Source organism: Phascolarctos cinereus, unplaced genomic scaffold (assembly GCF_003287225.1).
Source record: "Phascolarctos cinereus isolate Bilbo 61053 unplaced genomic scaffold, phaCin_HiC Scaffold_9;HRSCAF=440, whole genome shotgun sequence".
Lineage (NCBI taxonomy): Eukaryota > Metazoa > Chordata > Mammalia > Diprotodontia > Phascolarctidae > Phascolarctos > Phascolarctos cinereus.
The window spans coordinates 26323461-26350205 of record NW_027556402.1 but is presented as its reverse complement, the minus strand read 5'-3'; the positions used below and the strand labels follow the sequence as shown (position 1 = coordinate 26350205).

At 40.4% G+C, this 26745-nt stretch overlaps 1 protein-coding gene across 1 annotated transcript in view; it reads left to right on the top strand.

The window, feature by feature from the left end:
- The first annotated feature begins 3142 nt into the window (after positions 1-3142).
- The window catches only part of CDS1 (CDP-diacylglycerol synthase 1), a 77961-nt gene continuing 54358 nt past the window's right edge, over positions 3143-26745 (top strand). Inside the window, exon 1 of the mRNA XM_020988349.2 lies at positions 3143-3298. Within this exon, the coding sequence (XP_020844008.1) occupies positions 3164-3298 (135 nt within the window). The 5' untranslated portion in view covers positions 3143-3163. The remainder of the gene's footprint in view (positions 3299-26745) is intronic.

Here is a 26745-nt window from a genome sequence, read left to right as displayed (position 1 = left end):
TACAATCCATCAGGAAGGACAAATCTGAGCTTGCTCTAAGGCCCGGTGAAGTAGCTTGCAATCGTAAAGTGCTTTTAAAAAGGCTCACACCAATCAGCACCCAATGTGTGCTGAGTACTAGGGACACCTGTCCTTAAGGAACTTACATTCTATTGAGAGAAACATGTATATGTATAAGCACTTACAAAATACATACAAGGTAAATAGGAGTTGTGGGGCAATATGAAGAACTGACCAGGAAGACTTGGGTTCTAATATTGCCTCTGATGCTTCCTGGCTGTGTGACACTGGACAAGTCATTTAACCCCTAAGGGATATATAGGCAATTCTGTGTTCCTCATTGTCAATAAATAGTCAATAAACATTGACCAAGCACCTTTTTTTTTGTCCCAGGCACAGTATTGGGGATAAAAATACATACACACATACACACACACACCACCCTCAAGAAGCTTACAATGTAATGGGGGAAGATAATGTACAAAAGGTAGAGGGAAAAATGAAAGTAGGAGAAGAGAAAGTACCCAATTATGAGCCTCCTCGGCATGACAGAAAAGTCAGTCAGAGAGTCCCAAAGTAATGCTGATCTATTCTGTTCTGTGGTTTGCCCTTTGTTTTTTCGGAGGGCACAAGACATCATGGGGTGATGTCTTGACTGGTGGGTTAATTGGATTTAAATGAAACAGAGGTGCATAAAGTCATCCCTCACTCTCTCTTCTGAGGTCATGGAAGTCCAGTGGCAAGACAAAAGTCAGGACAGCGCCTGCTTCAGGCACCTTCGTGGCTGCTGGAACAAATTGTTCTTATTTGCCCATTGCACTCGCAGAAGGCTTCACATGCTTGGGTTAGACATTCCCCTAACTCACTGACGGTTTGTGGTCTGTTAGTTACTCTCAACCTGGTTTAGCCCATCTGCCGACACAGTTTATAGGGGTGTGGCCACTGTACACACTAGAGCTTCTGGGAGCCACAGGTGAGGGCTGAGTGCCAGGTGGACATCAAAGGTGGATGAGCAGCCCTGAAAAGGGCTCAGCAAGCCCTCACACCAGAGGTGCTAGTACTCCTTGGACAGCCATGCACCCCTAATAATGCAGCTAGGTAAGAAAGGAGACATCTGAACTGAGCTCTCTCCTTACATGAAGGTCTAGAGTTCGTGGCAGAGAGGTAGAAGGTAGTGATGAGGATGCAGTATAAAAGCTGGTGAGATCTTACAGGATGATGAGGTTATCTAACCCAATAATGAGCTTCCTGGGGCATGACAAAGTCAGTCCAGCCACATTCTCCAATCTGAGAGGGAAGTAAAGAGGTAGACTACCAAATCTGATGAGATCATACAGCACGACAAGGTTATTCCAAGAATGAGTTTCCTGGGGCATGGGGGATCTCAAAGTAGTTTGGCCAGGTGACAAATGAGATCATTGGGATCCCTCATACCAAAGCGATCACAAATCCAGTCCTTAACCAAAGTAGGAGACATTTTTTTGGGGGTGGGGGGAAGTACCAGCAGCTGGGGAGAATCAGACAAGATCTCATATTGGAGGTGACCTTTGAAAGAAACTATGAGTGCAAAGACAGTGAGGTGGGGAGAAATGTATTTTTAAAATGTTGGATTGCCTGTGGCAATACATGTAGGAGATGAAATTTTCATTGTGTGGGAAAACAACTGAGTTTGTATATACTAAGGTGTCTGTGAAGGAGAATAACTTACAAGGTTTTAAATGGCATTAAATGAGAGAATTTGTATTTGATTCTAGAAGTACCAGGGAGTTTACTGAGCAGGGGAGAGACATGGTCAGACCTCAACTTTAGGCCTCTCACTTTTGCAGCTTTGTAGAGGATGCATACAGCACTTTAAGACTGGAGGAGTTCATATATATATATATATATATATATATACACACACACACACATATATATGTGTGTGTGTGTTCATATATAATGTGTGAGTGTATATACATGTATGTATGTATGCACACACATAAATATATATTCTCATTTGTTCTTCATAACAAGCTGGTGAAGTTGTTTTTCCATTTTACAGCTGAAACAAATGAGGCTTAAAGAGGTTAGCTAACTTACACAGCATCTGAATTCACTTCTCCCTGATTGCAATTCCATCTTTTCCTCCACTGACACTTTTACTCATTCGGTTATTGTTGTTGTTGTTGGCATGTTCTTCCCTCCCCTCCAAAGTGAATTGTGTGGGTACGTATGCCCTACTTGCATGGTGGCATTGCATGACAGAGCCGGCAGAGAGAGGCCGGGCTGTGATTACAAAGCACGGAGCGGCATCTTCCCCTCCCCACGGTCAAGGGCACGGCTCCGGGTCGGACGCAGAGATCCTTTCAAGTCATTCCTGCTCAACGGGTTCTGTGCAAGAAATCTGGCCCTGAGCTGCCCATCCTGTCAATGCGTCGTGGACGCGGATGAGGTCGATGTCTTAGCTCCTGCAAGTCAGTGTTTCCCAAGCGCCTGCTAAGCCATCCCAAAGGCTCTCGCCCTGGCTGGGCTCCTAGCCCTCCCCCTTCCCCAGACGCGTCCTCTGCCATTTTCCCAGGGAAGGGGAGAGGGGGCGGGGAGAGGTGGGCGGGGCCTATCCTGGGCCCGCCCCCCGACCGCGGGGGGCGGTGTTCTCGGAGCTGCAGTGCAGAGCAGGGGTATGGAGAGGGGGGGCCTGACGTTTTGCAGGGGGGCGGGGCCTCTCGGGGGCCGGGGGTGGCAGCGGGAAGGGCCGGGAGTGCGGCCGAAGCCCACGACACGCCTCCTCCTCCTCCCCCGTCTCCTCCTCGCCCCGCCCCTCTCCTTCTTCCCCTCCGACCTGGGCCTCTACGTGTAGACGCGCACCTGGCAACCGGCGCCCGCCGGCTCGCGTCCCCCGCCCTTCGCGTCTCCCCGCCCGGCCAGGCTTGTCGCGGGCTCTCGGCGCTCGCCCCCCGCGTGGGGCTGTCACTCGCGGAGGCCGGGCCGGCGGCGCGCGCTCGCTCGTTCGTTGATGCCGTTTCGGGGGTGACCCCGGCGGCGGCGGCTCCATCCCCGGCCGGGGCAGCGGCGGGCGGGCTCCATGGCGCGGGGGCTCTAGGCGCGGGGATCCGTGGGAGGCGGCGGCGACCGGAGCAGCGGCGGGGCGGGTGCGGGCGGCCAGGTGTGCGGGGGCGGGGGCGGCATGGGCGAGCGGGAGAGGAAGATATTGGAGCTGAGGCACCGGGCGGCCGGCGGCCTCGGCGCGGGAGCGGCGGCGGCGGCCCGCGAAGGAGACGGCGCTGGCGGCGACCACGAAGCCGAGAGCACCAGCGATAAGGTAGGGGCCGGGCCGGGGGCACCCGGCTGGGGCGCAGGACCCCCGCCCCGCGCGCCTCCTCACCTGCCTGCCTGCGGGCGGCCCTCCGGCCTCCTCCCTGGACACCCCCTGCTCACCTGCCGGGCCTCCCTCCCTGCGTGCCTGCCTTGCTCTGGTCACTACCTCCTTACCTGCTCGGCCTCCCTCCCTGCCTGCCTGCTTACCTGCCAGCCTCCCTGGTCACTACCTGCATACCTGCCTGGCCTCCTTTTCTCCCTCCCTGCCTCCTTACGCCTCCCTCACTGCGTGCCTGCCTTGCTCTGGTCACTACCTCCTTACCTGCTTGGCTTCCCTCCCTGTATGCCTGCCTCCTCACTTGCTTACCTGCCTCCACACCTGCCAGCCTCCCCGCTTACTTCCCTCCCTGCGGGGTCTCCCTCCCTCCCTGCCTGCCTGCTTACCTGCCAGCCTCCCTGGTCACTACCTGCTTACCTGCCTGCCTCCCTGCTTACTTCCCTACGTGCTGGGCCTCCCCACCTGCATGCCTGCCTCCTTACCTGGCAGCCTCCCGGGTCACTACCTGCTTGCCTCCCTTCTCTCCCTCCCTGCCTCTTTACTTGCCTCCCTCTCTGCTTTCTTCCCTACCTGTCTGGCCTTCCTGACCCCCCTCCCCCATGTCTCCCCACCTGGCTCCCCTCCCTGCGTTTCTGCCTCGCCCCGACCTCCCCGCCTGCGTCCTTGTGCTTATTTTGCGGGGATACTGAGTTGTGCCTCGGACAGTGCCCGGGGATGGGGGGGGCAGGTGCAGAGGCATCGCTGCTGCGGCTCCTCTTTGGGGCCGCAGGGAAGGCGAGGCTCAGTGGGAGGCATTGGGGGTCCCCCCGGGGGCTTCCCCGGGCTCTTCTCAGTACGTGGAGCCTGTAGGGCGCGACGAGCGTGAAGCCGCCGTGGGCTTTTCCCCGCGGACGCCGCTGCGGGACTCGTGCCCTTCTCGGCGGCGCCTCTTGTCTCCTGTTGGTGCGAGATTTTGCGGGTTTCGGAGGGTCACACGTGACATCTTTGTAATTTTCCAGCTTCTCGTTGGTTTCTGCAGCTAGGCTTTGCCGACGCTGCAATTCTCTTCTCTACCAGCAAATTTTATTTAACCTGCCAGGTGAATTAGGGATCGTCTTGAGAAGATTTCTAGGTCTTTTGAGCTTGAGTAGATTTAGCATTAGCATTCTTTTTGAAATTATTTTCATTTTAATCAAGTTTAAATTTAATTTCAAAACACACAAGAAGAGACCAACCCCACAGGTCCGTTGTGATGTTCCTATGAAATAATGGATGTAAAGTTTTGCAAACTTTAAAGGACACAGTCACTTATCATTGGAAGTATAAGTGACAACTTATCAGTTACATTAATCTCTTCAAAGCCTCATGGTTGTACTTTTATATAGGCTTGAATAGAGTGCCCAGGGCACACCTGTAAAAAAAATACATATATCTATAAAAGGGATATTGCTTCTCATTTTAAAGTTTATTATGTTTTAAGTAAAATTTAGTTATGGATTTACAATTAAGCTTATCTAAGCTTTAGTTTTTTTACTTTGAATAACTATAATGACCTTTGTATGCAATACATTCTCTTTTGATGATCTTGATAAGATGAGAATGAGGTATAGAAAGGACTTTGTACTACTTCAGGAAGTAACAGAACCAGAGATTCCAACCCAACTCTAATGACCCTAATAGACTTTTCCCATTATTTGTAGGTTTTTATTCTACTTTCTTTTACTGATTCTTCTTTATTCATTTATTTATTTTAGATAGACTTTTCCATAGTAATGTGTAATTTTAATGTTTGTTATTTTATACAATTGCATAACTCAATATCAGGTGCTTCCTACATGATTTGCACAGTGCTTAAGAATACAAACACCCACACACATTTCTAAACTAGAATAGTTCTGAGGGAAACTAATGGAGGGAATCAGGAAATGTATCTTTTAGTGAGTGGTACCTAAGTACCTAGGGATTCTAAGAGACAAAAGTGTATCAAATACATTACTGTTTATCAGTCTGTTTTTTGTTTTCCTATCATTATAGGGAGGTATCCATGGTGTCTTAAAGACTATGTCCCTGGAACACAAGCTTTGGCAGGTTTTATCAACCTGAAAAGGCCTTTATGTATGTGGTGTCCTGTACATATAAACCCTCAAGAGAATCAGTCTGGATTCATGGGTACAGAACCCATTAGCTATAAGGAGAATACTACATAATTGTTGTAACATTCATTACTAGTGAGTCTGCACATTTGTCCTTTGGAGACTGTGTATTGCTGTCATAGAGCTCCTCAATATTGTATAAGTTTTGTGTCAGCACTTTTATTTGACACTTAAAATCCATTCACATCATTCTGTATTTAATTTATCTTTCAATTATTCCAGCACCTCACTAGAACAAAATAGCAATTTAAAAAAGGGAATGGAAAATAACATTTTAATAGTGGGCAATTTCTGCTCGTTTGATTTCTCTCCCCCCATTCCACTTAAAGACTATGATCTCTTAGAGTGACAGGAGATAGTAGACTTCAGTCAGCTTCTTCCTTGGTTGGTTTCATTTCTTATGTTGCTCACAGTGTAAGCAAACAATAGTTGACTGAGCACATTCTAAAATCATAGTTGTAAACCATATATTCCTTTTTTTTCCCTTTTTTTTTTTTGCTTTTTGGTGAGGCAATTGGGGTTAAGTGACTTGTCCAGGGTCACACAGCTAGTACATGTCAAATGTCTGAGGGCGGATTTGCACTCAGGTCCTCTTGACTCCAAGGCCAGAGCTCTATCCACTGTGCCACCTAGCTACCCCTGTTTCTTTTTTCTTAGGCTAGTAGAGGAATAGTCTTACTTGGCCATTTGTGTTCACCTGGAAGGCTTCTGCTGTGTCCAGTTACTTGTGCATGGTCCTCTTTTGCCTTGTGGTGAGACAGAAGAAAGAGATATGCATTCTAATATATAATGACATTTATGTATGGAGGATTCCCCTCCCTTCTCCGCTGTAACTGTAACCTTTCCTACCAGCTAAGCTTTATTTAAAAAAAAAACCAAACACCTTTTTTTTTGGTTTGTTTTCTGCCTCTTTAGCTCAATAGCTCCTTGGATGTGGTGAAAAATAACATTTACATTCATTTGTTTCCATAGCAACCATCTTTACTCTGATATAAATCCCCTTCCTTTTAAAGAGACCCCAAACTCCTTTTCAGCTACAGTTGTTTAAAAGATAAGTATTATCCTATGGGTGATTTAAGGGATTTCCAAGGGTAAATATGAGTATAGGAAATTCCTGAGTAAGATGAAGCTTCATTCATTGTATTGTGGATATTTTCTGTACATTGTCAGTTTTCTTTTTTAGCTTTATTTGATTGTTTTGATAGTCTAATTTTTAAAAAGTAAATGTAATCAAACTGAGGCACTTCACCTCCAATAAATTCTTGGCAATCAAAACAGTAGGGAAAGCTATACTTCTGATAAGTTCTGTTTTGTCTGTAGTTTTGCTTATAATATTTAATCCGTTTGGAGTTCTTGTGTTACATGGTACTAGGGATATTTTTTAACTTGTTATCCAGGATTAGGAGGTGCTCATGAAGATGAGGATAGGAGCATTTAACTCCTCACTGCTTCCCTGTTTGAAGTGATTTCTGAAGGAGCATGTTGGTTGATGACAAAACTGCCGAGGGTTGCAGGGTCAGCCAGAATGCAGTGGAAAGAAAGATGTGCAAATCTCTCTGTTAAACTGTGTGAAAATGAAGAATTTAGTAGAATGTTGTGGGACACGTGAATTGGAAGTTATGATTTGGAAAGGCACCTCAGGGAGCTGGGGCAATTGGTCTGTGGCAAGTTGGGTCCCATGTGATTACAGACCAACCAGGGCCTACACTTGGCAGAGTGAGCCACCAGTCTAGGGATTTTGACAGAGATGGCTATGGTGAGGGTAGGATTGGAGGGAGATTCCTTTGTTCATCGGATTTGCATAACGTGAGGAAAAGAGATGAAGGATTTAAATGTGAATGTTCAGTTTTCCCAAACCATTCTGTGTTGTTGGAAAGCTCTATTCTGTCCTTTGACTTATTTTTGTTTTGATTTACCCAGTGTCTACCTTCCCTCCCCCACCCCGAAAAAGTTAAATGGTTTTACTTTACTTGCCCAGAAACATAATCACTCTTTGTATGAAGGAATACTCTTAGGAGAGAAAACTTGGAGAATAGATGGAATTGCAGATTATTTTTTTACTTGCCTCTATAGAAGTCTAGCCCAGTGAAGGCTGAGATATAAATAAAAGGTAAAACACATTTTAAAGGTAGAAGTTATTATGTGCTGCAATAAAAGCAATGAAGAAAAATACTGTACACAAAAGATTACCTTGAAAACTGAAATTTAAAAACCAGTATTAGTTGGTTTTTAGAACAAGTACATTCATAGAATCAGGAAGATAGAAACGACGGCCTTCTTTAACAGGCCAGAGGTGACATTGCTTAGCTAAAGAAGGTACATTAAAAACACAGTGATTTTAGATAATAGAATTGGAAATGAAAACTTGGGTTTGTGTAAGTTATAATTACTGGTATTCATTACTTCACTGTATATTTGTTTACAATATCTTGAATTAGTTGGAAGGTTTTTTTAAGTCATTTGGAAGAAGGTTTTATAATACACAGTTAATTTTTCCTTTATTTACAAAGTGAACTTTATCAGGGTCATTTCTGAATTCATATTCCTTTTAGCTCTGAATTCTATTCCACTGTGAACCATTTCCTCCAGATATCTGGTTGTGTATCTCAGATTTAGCAACTCATTTGACACCTTTTCGTGATAATCCTGCCCCACCTCTGAGATCTCACTTCCTGTGTAACCTGCCTGTGCTCCATGAAATGAACTTGTTCTTGCTACTGATATCCAGCTGATTAACCTCCAGGTTTTCCTAATCTGGGGTGGGGAACCCGCAACCTAGAAGCTACAGTGTGGCCCTCTAGGTCCTCAGGTGTGGCCTATCTGACTGAATCCAAACTTCACACAACAAATCCCCTTAATAGAAGGATTTGTTCTGTAAAACTTGACTCAGTTAAAAGGCCCTACTCGAGGACTTAGAGGGCCGCATGTGGCCTGGAGGCCGAAATTTCCCCACCCTTGCTAATCCATTAGTTGTCCTAGCTATAGATACTTGACTGTTTTATACTTGATTGGTGTCCCCAGTTTGAACAGTTGAACCACTTCAATACTGCTTTTTCTGAGAACCTAGATTCTTTCAGCATAACCAGTCCAGTGCCCCCTCTTCTATACCAGGGCTGCTTAAAATGTTTTCCCCTCATGACCCCTTCAGCACTTCTTAAACTGTGGATTGAGACCTCATATGGAGTCGCATAGAATCTATACCATACTGTTCTCTTCTCCCTTTTTAAGGAGGCAAATTATTTTTGGAGAATATGGAAATTCAAAATTTGACCCACTAAAAACTTACGTCATGTAATTGTAACTTTTCCATTGAAGTCTTCCTCTGATTCCTGATTGTGGTTTTGAGATGATCCTGGGTTCTTCAGGGGTATGCAAGCAGGTAGGTGACACCTGCCAAGAAAAGACAAGTTCAGCTAAGCTTGGTAAGATTTCAAACGGTGTATGCACATGTGTGCTGCCCACACGTGAACAGGAGAGGCTTATCATGGGGTTTGCCACTGTGAGATGAATTTTTGTGCCACTGCAGCTGTCTCAAATGGTCTACCAAGTCACAGAAGGGTCGTGATCCCTGTCTGGTCACCCTCCAGAGAAAGCCCAGATGCTTAAAGCATCAGATTAAAACAGTTGCTTTACAAGTATCCTTGATCTTAATCATTGATTTTAGTGATTTCATAGCACTCTGCCTACAGTGGGTATCCTAAACTTTCTCCAGTCTTTTCAAGCCTCTAATCCCATCCTACCTCTGTTTCTTGAACTCTTAGACTTAGATGAAAAGATATTTCGTCTTCCCTTTGCTTTTTCTTTAACTGATAAACTAAGCTTCCCTCCTACGTTCAGTTGGCCCATAGAAAATTGTACTTTCTAATTTATTACAGTGAATAAATATTTCTTTGCATCCTGTTAATGTAACATCACATTTAGAGTTCTTGGTTGCAAACATTATGCAGTTTAGGTGGGTATGGAAAATGAAGAAAGTTAACCTAAGCTTGTTAGGTTAGGTGTTTGTTCTTTAAGTTCTTCCTATTATTCGATAAAAGCTAGTGTCACCCAACCTTTCTGGTTCCATTAGAATGGAGAAAGTCCATGTGGACACTTCCTCACTCTACCTGTCAGTAAATTAGTTTTAGTAAGTTGGCAGGGATTTTACATGGTTAAGTGATTTACCCCTGGTTATACAGCTAATTTGTGTCGGGACTTGAATCTTGGTCTTCTGACTCCAGATTCACTCTCCACTTAAGCCATGTTTCCTGTCCTTGTACACAGGGATCCAAAAAATCTAAAGCTATTAAGCTTCAGTTAAAGTGTTTGTTGAATGCTTATATTTTTAAGTGATTTTTGAGCTTATAGGCCTACTGCTACACCCCCAGGTTTTATAACTGTTATGTAGATATGCTTTTCCCATTCTGCATTTGTAAAGTTGATTATTTGAATCCAAGTATAAAGTTTTACATTTATCTCTATTAAGCTTCATATTATTAAATTGGCCAATAATTCTCTTACGGTTCCCACATGTTAGCTGTGCCTCCCAGCTACATGTCTTGTTGAATAGCACAAGGCCAAAGACGAGTATCTAAAGGAATTTGATAATAGTGATGAATTAAATAGCTAGTCTTTTTGGATTTGGTCATTCAATTAACTCTGAGACAACTAATTGTACATTCATTTAGCCTATATCTTACTATTTTGTCCATAAGAGTAGCATGAGAACTTACTGGGTGGGGAGGTAGTATTCTGGAATCAGAGAAGAAATCATTTGCGAATCTATTGTGCATGTGTAATCTCTCAATATTCAATGCTTATTTAATACTCATTTTGGCTATGATTTGCTCCCACACTACAGAGAGACTTTTAAAAAACACTTTGCTGAAATGCAGTCATTCTAATTATTTGGCATTCCCTGGCAAACATACTGGAGTAGTTTGCCATTTCCTTCTCCAACTCATTTTACAGATGAGGAAACTGAGGTAGATAGGGATAAGTGACTTACTCAGTGTCATGTAGCTAGTAAGTATGTATACAGTTGGGTTTGAACTCCAGTCTTCCTAACTCCAGGCCCAGCTCTCTATCTACTGTGCCACCCACCTGTCCTTAATAGTCTATTACCCTATGACAAAAAAAAAAAAAGAAAAGAAAACTGTTTAATCTGGAATGCCACGTTCTTGATGAAGCCATTATTGTTCTTCGGGACATCTATTTAATATCCTCTAAAATTGTGCCAGGAATCAAAGTCAGGCTCTTTGGCCTACAGATTGCTGAGTCACTGATTTTTGAAAGAACATGGGGAACTAGAGAAGGTAGTAGAGAAGTAAAGGAAACAAATGGCCCAGTTTTCAGGAAAGGAAGATGTAATTTTGTAATTATGTCTGATAGTTCTTTTGGTAGTCTGAGGATATTACTCCTTTGAACCTGGTGACCTGAAGGTAGGTCACTGCCCTTTTGTAATTCCCTCAAGTATTTTGGAATTCATTGCCCTATTAAAAAAAAATTCTCATAAATAGAAATAAAACTTTTTTTCCTAATATTTCTGCTTTGTCACTGTTACCGTTACCTCCACCTTGAATCTCGATCTTATCTCCTTAATTCTCCTTTTGCCCCCAACATAGCCTTTTCATCTGTTTGTTTATTTTTGGAGGCAGATTCATCCTGTCTTTTAAGTGCTGTAGTCACTCGTGGGCCTGACCTTTCTGTTGATTAGTCTGGAATCTTTAAACTGTTCCATTTTTCTGACCTCAGCTGGTTTGCTTTCCCTTCACAGTCTAGAAGCTCTCTGCTTCTGGGGCTCACCAGGGTGTTGCTAGACTTAGATTGGCTTTAGCTCTCCTGCTAGATTCAGGAATTCAAGGGATCTGCCAGCTCTTCTAGGAGCAGGTATTACAAGCGTGTACTGCTCAACACACACGTGCCACAAACACTATTCTGTACAAAACTGTGAGTCTCGACTTCTCACTGCCTGCTTTAAAATATGTAAATGTGTGTGTGTATAAAATGGATTCGACAAAAGTTTCCTACTTGTATTCTTCCTTTTGAAATTGTCTGTATTGTCATCTATGAGTATTTAAAAATATTTTTGGCATAGATATTAGTGATTTACTCCCTGTCTTCTACCGTTAACCAAGAGAAAGGGGGAAAAATTATTAGTAAAAAAAAAATGAACAGAATTAGGATGAGAGCTACCTCAGAGCCTTATGGTAAGAGCCCAAGATGGGGACAACCCCTGAGTCCAGTAGCAAGAGAAAGATCCAGGCAGATGCCAACATGGAGTAGCCCCATGGCAAGAGTTGGGTGTGGAGGGGCAGTCCTAGAGCCCCATAGCAAAGAAAGGGGGGAAAGATGGCCCAGTCTAGCGCCTAATGAGGGCATGGCCCAGGAGCAGCAATAAAAGAAGGCCTTTGTCAGGGCCCACTAAAGTAAGATAAAACTCATATAAACAAGAATTCTATTAGTTCCTCAGTAACTTTTTAGAATTTTAAGGGGGGGGGGTGCAGTGAGGTGGCACAGTGGATAGAGCAGTGGGCCTGGAGTCAGGAGGACCTGGGTTTGAATTCGGCTTCAGACCATACACTTGACAGATACTAGCTGTGTGATGCTGGGCAAATCATTCAACCCCAATTGCCTCACCCAAAAACAAAACAAAACAGTTTTTTTTTTTTAGGCAATTGGGGTTAAGTGACTTGCCCAGGGTCACACAGCTAGTAAGTGTCAAGTGTTTGGTCTGAGGCCAGATTTGAACCCAGGTCCTCCTGACTCCAGGCGCACTGCTCTATCCACTGTGCCACCTAGCTGCCCTGGAAAAAAAATATTTTTGAAAAAATCAGAAGCTTGAAAAAAGTCGTGAAAATGTGAGAAGTATAAAAGTGAAAATCGATCAAAGAGAAATAATCAAAGACAGTAATGGATTATTTGAAACTCATGACCACAAAAAAGGTTGGATATTAGATTTCAAGAAGTTATAAATGAAAACTACTTAGAACCAGAGAGCAAAATAAAAATAGAAAGAATCCATTGATCACCTCCTAAAATATATCCCAAAACTAATACTCTCAGGAACATCATAGCCAAAATCCAGTTTGCAGGTCAAAGGAAGGGATGGGAAGGAAATGGGCTTACTCCTGTGATCCTTCTTTTCTTTTCTTTTCTTCTTCTTTTTTTTGCTTTTTTAAACATTTTTTGTTAATTTATTTTTATTTATCAACAATCACTTCTATAAGCTTTTGAGTTTTAAACTTTTCCCTCCCTCCCCAAGATGGCATGCAATCTGATATAGGCTATACATATACATTCCTATTAAACATATTTTCACATTAGTGATGTTGTAAGGAAGAATTACAACCAGTAGGAGGAACCACAAGAAAGAGAAAACAAAACAAATCAGAAGGAAAAAAAATAGCAAACACTATGCTTTGATCTGCATTCAAACTCCATAGTTCTTTCTTTGGATGTGAATAGCATTTTCCATCATGAGACTTTTGGAAATGTCTTAGATCCTTGCATTGCTGAGAAGGGCTAAGTCTATCCAAGTTAGTCATCACACAGCGTGGCTGTTACTGTGTACAATGTTCACCTGCTTCTGCTAACTTCACTGGGCATCAGTCCATAGAAGTCTTTCCAGGTTTTTCTGAAGTCCACCTGCACATCATTTCTTATAGCACAATAGTATTCCATTACATTCATATACCACAACTTGTTCAGCCATTCTCCAGTTGATGGTGTGATCCTCATTTTCATCTGAACTGGAAAAGGAGTGAATACAAGTAAATGCCCACAAAGATCATAGTACATAAATTTCACAGATTTCAAAAAAAGTAGAATGACTGGTGAGAGACAGAAGGAGTTAAGAGGAAGGGTGGGAGACAAGTAAAGGAATACTCATCCCAACTTTATTTGTAAAGAAGAGATGTGAGTGAAGAGATGAAAAATAAGAGGACAAACAGGATGGAGGGAAATATATATAGTTAGCAAACATAAGTGTGAGTGGGATAACCTCAACCAGAACATGGAAGAGGATATCCGTATGATAAGAAAGCAGAATCCAACATTGTTTACACAGAAGGCACATTGGAAATATAAACTCTTATATTGAGTTAAAATGCAGGGCTAGAGCAAAATATTATGTTTTAGTTAAATTCAAAGGCAGAGGTAGCAATTGTGTCACATAAGGCTATTAGAAATATAGAAACCAATCAATTAATAAACATTTATTAAGCACCTACTATATGCCGGGCACCATGCTTAAAAAAAAAAGATTAGTAGAAAAATTATATTATACTTAAAGGCAACATAGGTAACAAATAATACTTATGCAGATAATATAGCATCTAAATATTTAAAGGAAAAGTTAACCAAATTAAAAAAAAACTAGATGCAGTTAGTTTCTCATTAGTACAAATAATGAGTCCCATGAAATATTTGAATTTGTACTATTTGAAGTTATAATATAAAATATCATTTGCACTAGCCCAATGGAAATACAAAGTGGAATTTGAATAATATGGCCACTTCATGGGATTCTTTGTTCTCACTAGAACCTAGCTGTAGTAATCTCTGATAGTGGGAAATCTCAGTGGACCTCATCCAAGCCAAAACTTAGCTATAGTAAGTCTGTAATAGTGGAGAGTATCTCCATCCAGGTCTAGACAAATCTCATCAAAAGATAAGACAGAAATTAAGGACTAGAATCGAACTTTAGAAAAATTAGATATGACAGATCCTTGTGATTACTGGATGGAAATAGGAATTTACACATTTCCCAATTCTACATGGCCTTCTACAAAAATTGACCACAGTAGACCTCACCAGAAAATGCAGAAATAATACATATACCATTTGCAGACCACATTGGAGTAAAAAATTATATTAAGTGAAGGGAATTTGATGAAAATTTAAAATCCGAGGTTAATACTAACAAAATGGTGGGTTGCTAGTAACAAAATAATTTGTTTATTAAGTATACAGAAATACAAAATAACAAATAACAAAATAATTATAGAAACAATAGCAAAATGAAGCAAACCAATATGACAGTGAAGCAATATCCAAAACTTATGTGATGCATTTAAAGTGTTCCACAGGGGAAAATTTGTATCTCTGAATTCTGTCAACAACAAAAGAGAGAAGAAACAAATCAATGAATTGAACATACAACTTAAAAAAAAAAAGACAAACCAGCTTACCTATCCTCAAGGAAAGAACAAATTAAAAATTCTGAACATCAAAGGAAAGATTATATAACTTATAGCAAAATGAACCCATTGAACTGATAAATAAAAGTAGAATCTTTTTAAAAAAAAAGACAACTAATAAAGTAGATAACCAGTTAGCTAATTTTATTTTTGAAAGAATAAAAACCAAATTATTCTTATCAAAAATGAAAAAGAATTCCCAATTTAAGAGGACACAAATGAAATTAATTTGCCCAATTACATGCTAACAAAACTGATAATTTAGAGGGATATTTACATAAATATAAAATAGTGAAATTAGCAAAAGAAGCAATAGAACACTTAAATTAAAACCCCAAACCAGAAAAGGCAGTTGAATTACTGACCAGTGAACTCCCAAGGGAAAAAACTCTAGAACCAATTGGACCTCCAGGTGATTTCTATCAGACATCCCAAGAAAAGTATTTCAAGATTACACGAACTGCTTGTGAGAATAAAAAAGACCCCTTTTAAACTCTGATATACAGTATCTGTCTATCTGATTTTGATGCAAAGCCAAGAAAGAAAATACTCCTAATTACCTGATGCAAAAATATTTAAATAAAATATTAACAAATAGTCTACATATTAGAAAGTTTATGCATTATGACCATATTGGATTTATGTCAGGATTGCAAGTTTGTTTCAGTATCATTAGAACATCACAAACATGTTAATAACATACATATTTAAAAAACAAAACAAAACATGATTATATTGGGGGCAGCTATGTGAATGGAGTGCCAAGCCTGGAGTCAGGAAGACCTGAGTTCAAATTCGGCCTTGAGCACTTACTAGCTGTGAGACCTTGGGTAAGTCACTTAACCCTGTATGCCTCAGTTTCCTCATCTGTAAATGAGCTGGAGGAGGAATGGCAAACCACTCCAGTATCTTTGCCAAGAAAACCCCAGATGAGGTCACAGAGAATTAGACATGACTGAAAAGACTGAACAACGTAATTCTATCACCAAATGCCAACAACAGCCTTTTGACAAAATCCAACATCTGTTTTTTTTAAAAAATGCACTAAACAGCATAAAAAATAAATGGACCTTTACTTAGTGCATGTGTAATGGAGAAAATTCAGCTGTCTTTCCATTAAACATCAAGGATGCTCATCATGCCTTCTATTTAATACTAGATATTTTATATTTATATTCAATACTAGAAATACCTTCTATTTAGTACTAGAAATGCTGTAGCCATAAGATAAGAAAGAAATATCAAGGTAATAAGCAAAAAGGAAACAATCATAACTTTTTATAGATAACATTTTCTTGGAAAACCCTAAAGAATTAACTAAAAATAAATTGAAACAAATTTAGCAAATTGTAGGCTTTAAAATAAATCCATTTAAGTCATTTGTGTGTGTGTGTGTTTGTGTTTGTATTTGTTTTTAAATCCGTGAGAAGTTTAAAACATCTGGGAGTCCATAGCAGGACACACCCAGCAGGAACTATATGAATCCAACTATTGTAAGACACTCTGCGGAAATACAGATTAAATAACCAGAGAACTATTACTTATGGATAGATTGAGCCAATATAGTAAAACTGACAATTCTACCCAAACTTATTTAATGTTATACCTCTTAATCTAGCAAAAGATTACTTTGTCAAGCTAGAGACAACTAACAGCATTTATCTGGAAGAACAAAAGGTCAAGAATCTCAAGAAAAGTAATGAAAAGAGTGGTAAAGAATGGGCCTAGCTAGCCCTGTGAGAGCTCTGTTCTACGAAGGAGCATCTGGCTAGAAACAGGCTGATTGCTGGAACAGATTAGGCATGGAACATGCAGAAAGAAAGGCTCCAGATAGCGTGGTAACCACCACCTCCGGGGATGGAGAGCTTTCCTGGAGCCCTGGCCCTGCGAGTGCTGGATCTTGAGGGATTTCTCTGTTGTCTGATAAAATTGGATTTATCATTGGACTTCTTGATTATTATTTGTTATGATTCGAACTTTATGATTTTGGTGGAGTTACAATGTGGGAAATAGCTTGGCTCTCATTCTGGAAGCCATATTGACCAGAATTAAGTGGCCAAAGCAGGATGTAAACTTTAGGTAATTGGTGACACAGTGAATAGAGCTCTGGTCCTAGAAGCAGGAAGAACTGAGTTTAAATATAACCTCAAACACATACTAGCTGGGTGACCCTGGTTAAGTCATTTAACTTACCTTTCAGGGGTGGTTATGATGACCAAATGAGGTAATGTTTGTAAACAGTGCTTTGCACAGTACCTGACCGTTTAATAGATGCTTATTCCTTTTCCTTCCCTTTGTCTTTAGATCCTCAGACTAATAGTCAGAGGCAGTTGGGGTGAAGTGACTTGCCCAGAACCACACAGCTACTAAGTGTCAAGTGTCTGAGGCCGAATTTGAACTCAAGTCCTCCTAAATCGGGGGTGGGGGGGTGTGCGCTATCCATTGCACTGCCTAGCTGCCCCTCAGACTAATAGTCTTTCTACCACACTAGCCAGTTTTGGGGGACTGATTGAATTTAACCATTCTTTTGATAGTTGTCTAGTCTTGCCACTTATTTTTTTTCAAGGCACTCAAACGATAGTTTTAGTATTTGTATTTGATTAAAAAAAGATGGAAACAACTATGAATTCATTAACTGTTACATTTCTTTCTTAATAATAATGTGGACATTACACATTTTCTTTTAATATTTTCTCAAATAAAATGAGCATTTCCATATATCCATATATAGTACATGAAACTGAAGCTCTATTTTATCTACATGCGTTTCAAAAATAGCAAGCAGTTAATATGTTTAAAGAAGCTGTGTGGCATAGTATATAAAGAGCTGGTCCCAGAGCTAGGAAGACAAGAGTTCAAATCCTACTTTCTCTGTGACTTTGGACAAATTCTTTAATCTCTTAGTGCCGTTTCCCAATACCAGTGATTTCACAGGTGTTATTCCTTTCAAAAAGTCTGAAAGTTTTGTAAAATGCCTTACAAGTATTACCTCATTTTATTCTCAAAACAACTCTATGAGATATGTACTATTATTATCCCCATTTTACAGTTGAGAAAAGGCAGAAGTTAACATGGACAAAAAGTATACAGGATATTAAGGAGAGAATGAATTGTCATTTTTACTGATGGGAATGAATGTGCAACATTGATCAATTGTGAGGAGCGTTTAATCTTACATATCTCTTAAAGTAAATTCAAGGATGCCCAAAAGGTCCCCATAACTGGAATCCACTGTTCTAAAACATCAAGAATGTTTCTAGCAGGCTAAAAGTAGTTCATTAATAAGCACATTTCTGAACATAAATCCTGTGGTTATTTGTGCATCCTCCAAATTGTATGATTTAATCAATTATATATAGCTATTCCAGATAGGATATCCATTCACCTTGGACTTCTTGCCTTATGTCTTGCCGCTGTGTGCCTCTTCCCACTTGCAACAGCACTTTCCAAGGACCACATCTTCAGAGATTATGGTGAGGGGGAATGGATTTCTTTGCTCTTGGAAATCTACTCTAGGACTGATTTGTCCTTATAGTGAGTTGAATGAGGACAACTCACCTAACCTACTCTTATCTAGCCATCCTTAGACCATGCTTCTTCTGTTTGCTCTGGGAATGGAATTAAATCACTTCTGGAACAAGCATGACTTCTGACTTGCTCTGTGGCTCCCATGATTCATGTGGTTCCTCAGTCAAACATACCCTTCCCTAATAACCGTTATCCTATATATGTTATCTGTAGCACAGGAACTCCCACTTTGGTATTTTTATCCCCAGTGCCTGGCTTAGAATAGGTAATTGATAAGTTCTTTTTTATTCAATCAGTCATCTAAATCACATTCTCTTAACTCTGTAATTTAGTGTTCTGGACTTGGCCTCAATCCTACCCAATGGGTGAGGCTACATATTGGAGCCACTTATTGTAGACCGTCTAATATTTAACAGAAAAGCATTTACTTAATTGTATGGAAAGGCTATTCAAAGATGCACCACTGGTTCAGGTAGATGGAGCACCCCTCCTCTCCATACACAAATTAATCTAAATCAGAAGAGTGTATTGACTCAAATATCATTGAGATAGCTGTTATGCCTGAGGGGCTCTGACATGGGCAGGACCTTTTTATTCCATCTATGACCGAGAAGCTGGGTCAGTGGCTCAAATTCTAGTCACTTCGGCCAATCAAGCCTTCCTTGGATTTTAAGTAAAATACTGGCCCAACCTACATGGCAGGGTCCCTAGAAAGTACTGTTCCTACAACATATAGGTCAGATTTTCACCAATAATAACCTTGAACTTTCAAGGTGGAGGTTTTTGTGCTATCACGTTAATTTTTTGTTATATGTAGAATTGTTTTACTTTTAAAAACTTTGAGTGAAATAACTGATGCACTGAGAATTTTAAGAAAGAAATTTCTTCTATTTTATCAGTAGATGTAAAGAATTTATTTAAAGAATTATAATGTCATAGATTTAGGGCTAGAAGTAACTTTTCCCAATTTCCCCTTAATGCTAGTGCCTTGTGAAGTATAGTGACTTTTCTCTCCTTGGGGGGAGGGAGTGGCAGAGAGGGAGAGTTAGTTCAACAAGTCATGGATGAAGACTTTTCAGAAAGGTTGTAGAATAGATTCTACTTTATTTTAGGTTAAACTAGATGGCCACTGAGGTTGGATATAGTGTTTTACAAATCTGATCCTCAGCCCTTTGAAATATACTATAAGTATCTTCATTTTATAGATGGGGCAAGTGAGACTTTAGCAAAGTTAAGTCACCAGAGTCACACAGGTAGTAAGTATCAGAGCTTGTATTTGTACTCGTGACTCTGAGTCCAAGACCAGTGTTATTTCTACTACAATTCAATTCAGTGATTATCAAGTGTCTACTCTTTTTTTTTTTTTGTGAGGCAATTGATGTTAGTGACTTGCCCAGAGTCACAGCTAGTGAGTGTTATGTGTCTGAGGCTGGATTTGAACTTAGGTCCTCCTGACTCCAGGGTCGGTGCTCTGTCCTCTGCACCACCTAGCTAGCTGCCCTTGTTTCTACTGTTAACACATGAAGAGATTGGATTGTGAACACATGAGAAATTAGTGTACATATATTTCTAGCTCAAGTGATAAGATAGTAAATTATGATTCTCATTGCATTTAGTTTTTTGAAATAAGCTGACAAAACAATGGATTTTACTTCATTTTTATGGTTTAGGTACACCTTGGTAAAAACTAAACTTTAAAAAAATACGTCTTTTGGTTTTTTTTTTAACATCACAAAAATTTTTCTTATTCCCTCCCCTCTTTTCAAAAAGTCTTCCCATAGGGACAGCAAGGTGCCACATTGGATAGAGCACCAGCCTTGGAGTCAGGAGGACCTGAGTTCAGATGTGGCCTCAGACGCTTGACACTTACTAACTGTATGACCCTGGGCAAGTCACTTAACCCCATTACCTAGCAAAAAAAAAAGTCTTCCCATACAACAAATGATATTTTTAAGAAAAATAAAAGGTGGTACAGTAGATAGAACACCAGCCCTGGCTGGAGTCAGGAGGGCGTAAGTTCAAATCTGGCTTCAGACACATAACATTTACTAGTTGTATGACTCTGGGCAAGTCACTTAACCCCAATTGCCTCTCAAAAAAAAAAAGAAAGAAAGAAAGAAAAAGAATTTTGTAAGGCTTGCAAACGAATTTAAAAAGTGAAAATAATTGCATTGTATCTGACCTGTTGACCTCCCACATCTGCAAAAAAGTAGGGTGAGAATGTCTTCTCAATATCTCTTCTTTGGAGTTGCACTTATTTTTGGAATGTTCACTTTTAATTTTATTTTTGGTTGTTAATATTGTTGCCATTATGTATATTGTTTTCTTGGCTCAGATTTATTTCACTTTATCAGATCATGCATATTTTTCCATGCCTCTGCATTTATCTTATTTGCTATTTCTTACAATACAATAAAATTTCTTTACATTCATTTACCACAGTTTGTTTAACCAGTCCCCAAACTACTTTCTTCCCAAGTCTTTGCCATCACAAAGTGCTACTGTAAATATTTTGATGTGGGAAGGGAAGAGAGACTTTCTTATCAGTGCCCTTTTTGGGACATAAGCTAGTTATGGGATCTTTGGGTACAAAGTGCATTTTAGGCTCTTTATCTGCATAATTACAAATTGCTTTCCAGAATGGTTGCACTGATTCACTGACTCTGCCAAGGGAGCGCTGTTGTGATTTTCTTCAATCCCTACAACACTATTTCCATTATTTGACGCCTTTGCCTGTGAAGTACAGCCTCGAGGTTGTTTTGATTTGCATTTTGCTCCTCCCGGGTGATTTGGAGGAATCTTTTCACGTGCTTGTGGATAGTTGTCATTCTTCTTTGAAAGCTGTTTGTTCATGTGCTTTGACAACCCTTATCTGTGGAGGAGCGGCTTTTGGCCTGAGATATCATATCATAGATAACACATTAATTTTGTACAGAAGTTTTTCAGTTTCATGAAGTCAAAGGTATCCATTTCATCCTTTGGAATTGCCTCTCCATTTTGGTCAAGAATCACCCCCCTATTTAGAGCTGTAGAAGGTATGTGACCTCCTCCTTTTCTAATTGTTGGGTCACATTTTCAGTTAGATTTATTGTGGGATGTGGCATGTAGTTGAATGGGATGTCCCAGTGAAGACTCCTCAGTGTAAAGGTTTGGGATAAGGCTGAGTGGGATGAGGGTCCTGTGAAAACTTCTTAGCGATTTACTAGAAATCAGCTGATTTACGGGAATTCAACCCCAAGTATCCCCCCCCCATGCCAGTGTTAAGTAGTTAAAGTTTGCCAAGCCTGAAACTCCTGAAGAAGCCCCCCCTGTATTTTGTTGATGCACCTGTTGCTATCTTTTGGTCGTGGTGACCTGACTATACAGTACAGTGTCTAGCTTGACTGCACATCTTTAACTGCTTCTTTGGTATTACTTCAGCAAACTAAGAAATGTAGATATGTATATTGTGTTCATTGTTTTGTTTTCAGTTTCTATGGACATTGAGAGTGTGAGCCAAATATTGGCCAGTTGGTGGGAGGGGGGAGTATATAATCAGGTCCTTTGCTTCTGTCTGTGTCTCCTTTCATCAGAGTATTCTGGTAGAGGGACACCCAAATCTCGAGGTTTGATATAATAATAAATTAACTTTCTGTTTCTTCTTGGATAACTGTGTTTTTTTTTTAAATTTGAGTGGCATCCCACACAGTTTGGTGCATTGTCTGGGAAATAAGCCTCATGGGAGTCGACCCTCTCTAAGGGCTCAGAGCAGGCGCCCACCAGCCGTTTTCTTGGGGGCTCTTGGACTTGGGAATGGTCTCCCTCCTGAGTGGCAGAAGTCCCGAGGAGAGGAATTCCCAGTAACAGAAACTTAAAAGAATATAAAGAAAGAGCTCTGATAGTGGTAGTGTGGTGCAAATGTAAAACTCCCGCTGGTGGAGAAAGCAGTCACGTACAAGTTATATGCATATAACCCGAGGTCCTGCAGAACTTGTGGGTCTTTGGGTTAGATCCTGGAGAAATCCCTGGAGAGACGCCTGACAAGTGAGCGCTCAGGTGACTGAGGGAACCTGAGGACGTGCCAGAACTTGTGGGTCTTTGGGATAGGACGGATTATCCCTGGAGAGACGCTGACAGGTGAGCACTCAGGTGACTGAGGGATGGGGGCGACCCCTCCGAGACGGCCTAGGGTGAGGTCCTGAAAAATTCGTAGGTCCCTGACCTGGGAGAGTCTGGCGACAGACTTTCAGATAAATTTTAACCCAGCACCACGGAACAGAAGGATGGTATACCAAGAAAATAGTCCCTTAGGGAATAAGCTTTAGAATTGGAATGAACCACCAAAATATAAAGGGAAAGATAAAAGAAATGGTTAAATCTGATTTAATGATTTGAGAATATAACAGCAGTTTGTTATATGTCTAATTTCTGTGTTTGTGTCTTTGCTTGTGTGGTATGATTGAGTTCGTGTGTACTCTGATCCTTTGCAGTCAGGCAGTCCTTTGTGTTCTCCTCCCCCCAAACATCAGCCTTAGAGGGGTGGATGAGAAAAAGAGAAAATACTTTATGGTGTGAATAGAGGTTTTGAAAGTAAAAAGGTTTGGAACTCTTGAATAGTTGTTGGAAAATATTTTCTTTCTCTCTCCCGCATTCCAATTTTGGCCAAATTGTTGAATGTAGAAGAGAGAGAGAAGGAGAAAAAAAAAAAGATCAGATCAAAGGGAGGCAGGCTAAATAAGTTTTTAACCATTCCCTGCCTTACCTAAAAGAGAAAAAGTTTTTGTGTACCAGAGCACAAACAAAAGGTAATTTAAGGGCAGCTGGGAGCTGTGCCGAGTGCTTGTTTGGGTTCGGTAGCTGCCAAGGAAATGAAATGTAATGTTTGGATTTATTACACTGTAAGTTGGGAAAATGTAAGGATCTGCAAATTGGTGAACTTTTGTATTGTTATGTCAAGTGGCTTTTCATAATTTGAATGTTATTAAACTAAATTGAAAGAAACTAAAAGAAAATGGTGGCAAAATAGTGAAAAAAGTGAATTGTTGGGGAGGGAGAGCCCTATTCAATAATCTCCCTTCAGAAATGTAAAAAGAAAGATTAAGCTCCAGAGGTGTCTACCTGGAGGGAAAGCAAAAAGAAGTAGTTAGAATACTGGCCCAGTACATTTTAAACTGACTTGGTTACAATAGGTGATTCCAAACTGTTTGTAAAACTTTTTAGAAAATGTGGATATGAATGGGGAACTGAAATATTGAAGAAATATATGAAGTTGTGGATAATATCTCTTTCTAAAGGGCCAAGGGTATAGAGCACATATTGTTATCTGGCATTAAGAACTATGTGGCCCCAAGAAAGTTTTATGTATTTTAGTTTACTGTTTAGTGAGGGGATGCTGGTAGCCCAGAGATATTATTAATTGGTTTTGGTTCTAAAGTATGGTATCTTGCATTCGTTTATTGTATAATTTGGTAGGCAACTGTATCATCTGTGTTGTCAGAAAAGCAATTTTTTTTATGTAAGCTAAATGTTGTTAGGTTCTTTCTTAAGGCTAACAACTGGGTTTGTTGGGGGATGGGTAGTATGAGTCAGGCTCTTAAGGCATGGACTAGTGGTCGTGGGGAAGTCTAGGCTTTGAAGTACCCTGATTGGGAATGGCATTGAGGTCTAATCGGGAATTTGGATGTAGTCTGGGGCTATCAGACCGGTAAAAGACAATGATGGGTTAGCATAGATTAAAAAAAAAGAGAGAGAGAGAAGCCAGTCTGTAGGGGTGGGAGTGGCCCCAGGAGACTGCTGGACCTGGTGAAGGGGTCTAGAAAGAAAGATTGATTTTTTTGGGTCAATTGTCTTAGTTGTGTTGCTGGAAGGGGCAATTTCTTTTATAATCTGGAATGTTAAATTAATTGTGAAATTAGAGAAAAGAGAAAAAGGAATGAATTTGGCTATTGGGGCATTTTGAATTTTTAGTTAAAATTGTTTTGTTATTTATGAAATTTGTGAGATTGTTAACTAAGTTATTTGGGGTTATTGTTTTAATGCTAAAACCTAAGATGGTTAATTAATTATTGTATGTGTAAAAAAAGGGATTGTGGCACCAATATCAGCCCTCTCTGGGGTACATGGCAATTCCCCCTTATTTTTGTAAACTTGCCAAGATCCCTGGGCTAAGGTCATCAAGGACAATAGGTAGAAATGATTTCTAATGATTGGCTTTTGTACAGGACAAGTTTAAATTTGAGAAGAAAAGAGGTAAAGTGAGATTTCTTATGTATGTGAGTCCTGGTAAATTTTTATTGCTTATTGCAATTCTATGAGAGCAAAATTAACTGCATCTGGCTTTAAGCTGAGATTAGTGAAACTTGCTGTTTGAGGTAAAAGGCTTTTGGGACTATAACTAGTTTTGAGTTTGAATTGGCTATAGCCGTCTGCATTAAAAATCAGTATCTGAGAGAAATGCCAGTGAAATGTGATTCTGTATTGGTAACAGGTGGAGGTAAATGTGACTAATTTGGGAAAAGGATGAAGGGACAATCTTAGTCTCAATCTAGGATGGGATCTTCCTGGCTCAGTTTCCCAATGTGTTCCTTTGGAAAGGAATGTTTCTGTTAGAAATAGACTTGACACCAAAAATTTAGTATCAAGAAAATTTATTATAAAGAAAGTCCAGAGGATTTAGACGTTTCTGGCCAGAAGCAGGCTCCACCCCTCTTCAGGAGGGGTGGGCCCTGAGTGTAAGGGCAAGTGTGCTTTTATGCAGTTGAAGTCGGCGAGAAACCTCCCAGGCCAGGATTGGTCCATCGCTTCCCAGGTTACACCTTTCCTTACATGTTTCCCCTTGATATGCTCAAGTATGTTCCCCCTCCCTTGGTCATACGTCCCATGACTCGTTAATGATGCTCTAATTTTATACGGGGTGTGTCAGATAATAGTAATGAAGTTCATTAAGCAGGCACACTAACATTTTTCAGGTGTCCTCAGGTTGACCCTAATGAAGTTCATTAAGCAGGCACACTAACATTTTTCAGGTGTCCTCAGGTTGACCCTAACTGGTCTGAGCTGGCTCGACCCCTATCTTGATTTTGGGGTCTTGGAACAATCCACTTACTTCCTATTGGTCAAGCCCAGCCCACCTACAGTGTGCCACCTCCTGGGACCTTTGTTCTTTAAATCTCTGCATTATTCTACCTGTGGAAACATAAGCCTTTCTAACTCTTAACAGTTTCCCACCTGACTATTCCTGAGTCTGGCTATGAGGAAAAACAGATCCTGCGTGATTGGAGAAGTGTGACTCTGTCTGAATTTAAACAAAGCTAAGGATGTTTTATCCTGTCATATTTGATATGTCACCTGTCCCTGCTCTTTTTCCTTCTGTGTTAAGTTTCTATGATCAGAGCAAGTAGTCCGTATAAGATATGAGGTTTTTTTTGTGTGTTTTTATCTAGAACTAGAACATGTGCAGAAATTTATGCAAACTGCTTAAGACTCACCTTGAGATGTTCCCTTTGTTTAAAAGGATTCTGAGAGCAGTAGTATTTTTTTTTTCTGTAGTCAGTCTCTTACTGTTACCGGTGTGAGACTTTATTACAACACCTTTTTGACCAAGGAGTTTTGTGATATGTAGGGATTCTGTGATAACTAGGAATTCAGTTTCTTGATAATACCTTGGAATTTGTGTTACTCAAGGACTTTTGCATCAACTTAGTAAGCTTTTATGAACAAGAGTGGAAATGCATGCAAGCTATGGAGATCATTTTAGAGATGTTCCTTAGGCAATGTGAGGTTATAGTCATATTTTAAACTGATTGCTGGAACTTGCTATTCAAAGACTTAATGGGATTAATGACTGACTGTTTCTGAGTCTAACTCCAGGTATAAATATCAAGGAAGGCTGTCTGAGCAACTGATCCTGGAGTTAGTTTCTGTAATTAGAAGGTTTTGTAAGTACAGTAACAAATTTATTAAAATGATAATGGAACATCTTGGGTTACTATAGAACTGGGACTAGTGTTCCAGTGTGTGTTCCTTTTTGAGTTAGGGTCCTTTAATTCTTGATAATGGTATGGAGATAATTAGGGGCTTGTGAGTATGTTATTTTTGTTATTTGGATAATATCATATTGGTCTAAAGTTTTGTTACAATTAATAATGTTAAAAGAAGAATGGCTTGTGGTTTATTTTGTAAATGCCATCAAAGAAACATGGCATGACTAAAAGTTTAGGATTTTATATGTACTGTGTTAAACATTGATATGTGTGTATTGGAGCCTGTTATTAATACCTTAGTGAAATCTCATCCCCCTGGTAAGGAAATTAATAATGGATTAATGTAAAGCATAAGATACTGGGTTCTGATGTGAATTTCTTAAATATGACAATTGGCCATGATTTCAGTTTTGAGTTTGTAAAAATGATCAGGGTTATAAGGATTAGAAATGGTAATTTAAAATTGTGCTAAGATCACTTTTGTAGAATGGACAGAAAGCTGATTCCTACAAGAAGAAGGAGATGCTGAGAAGCTGTGCTGGAGATGGCTGGAACAAATACCAAGGACAAGAGGACTTCACTGATGATGTTCT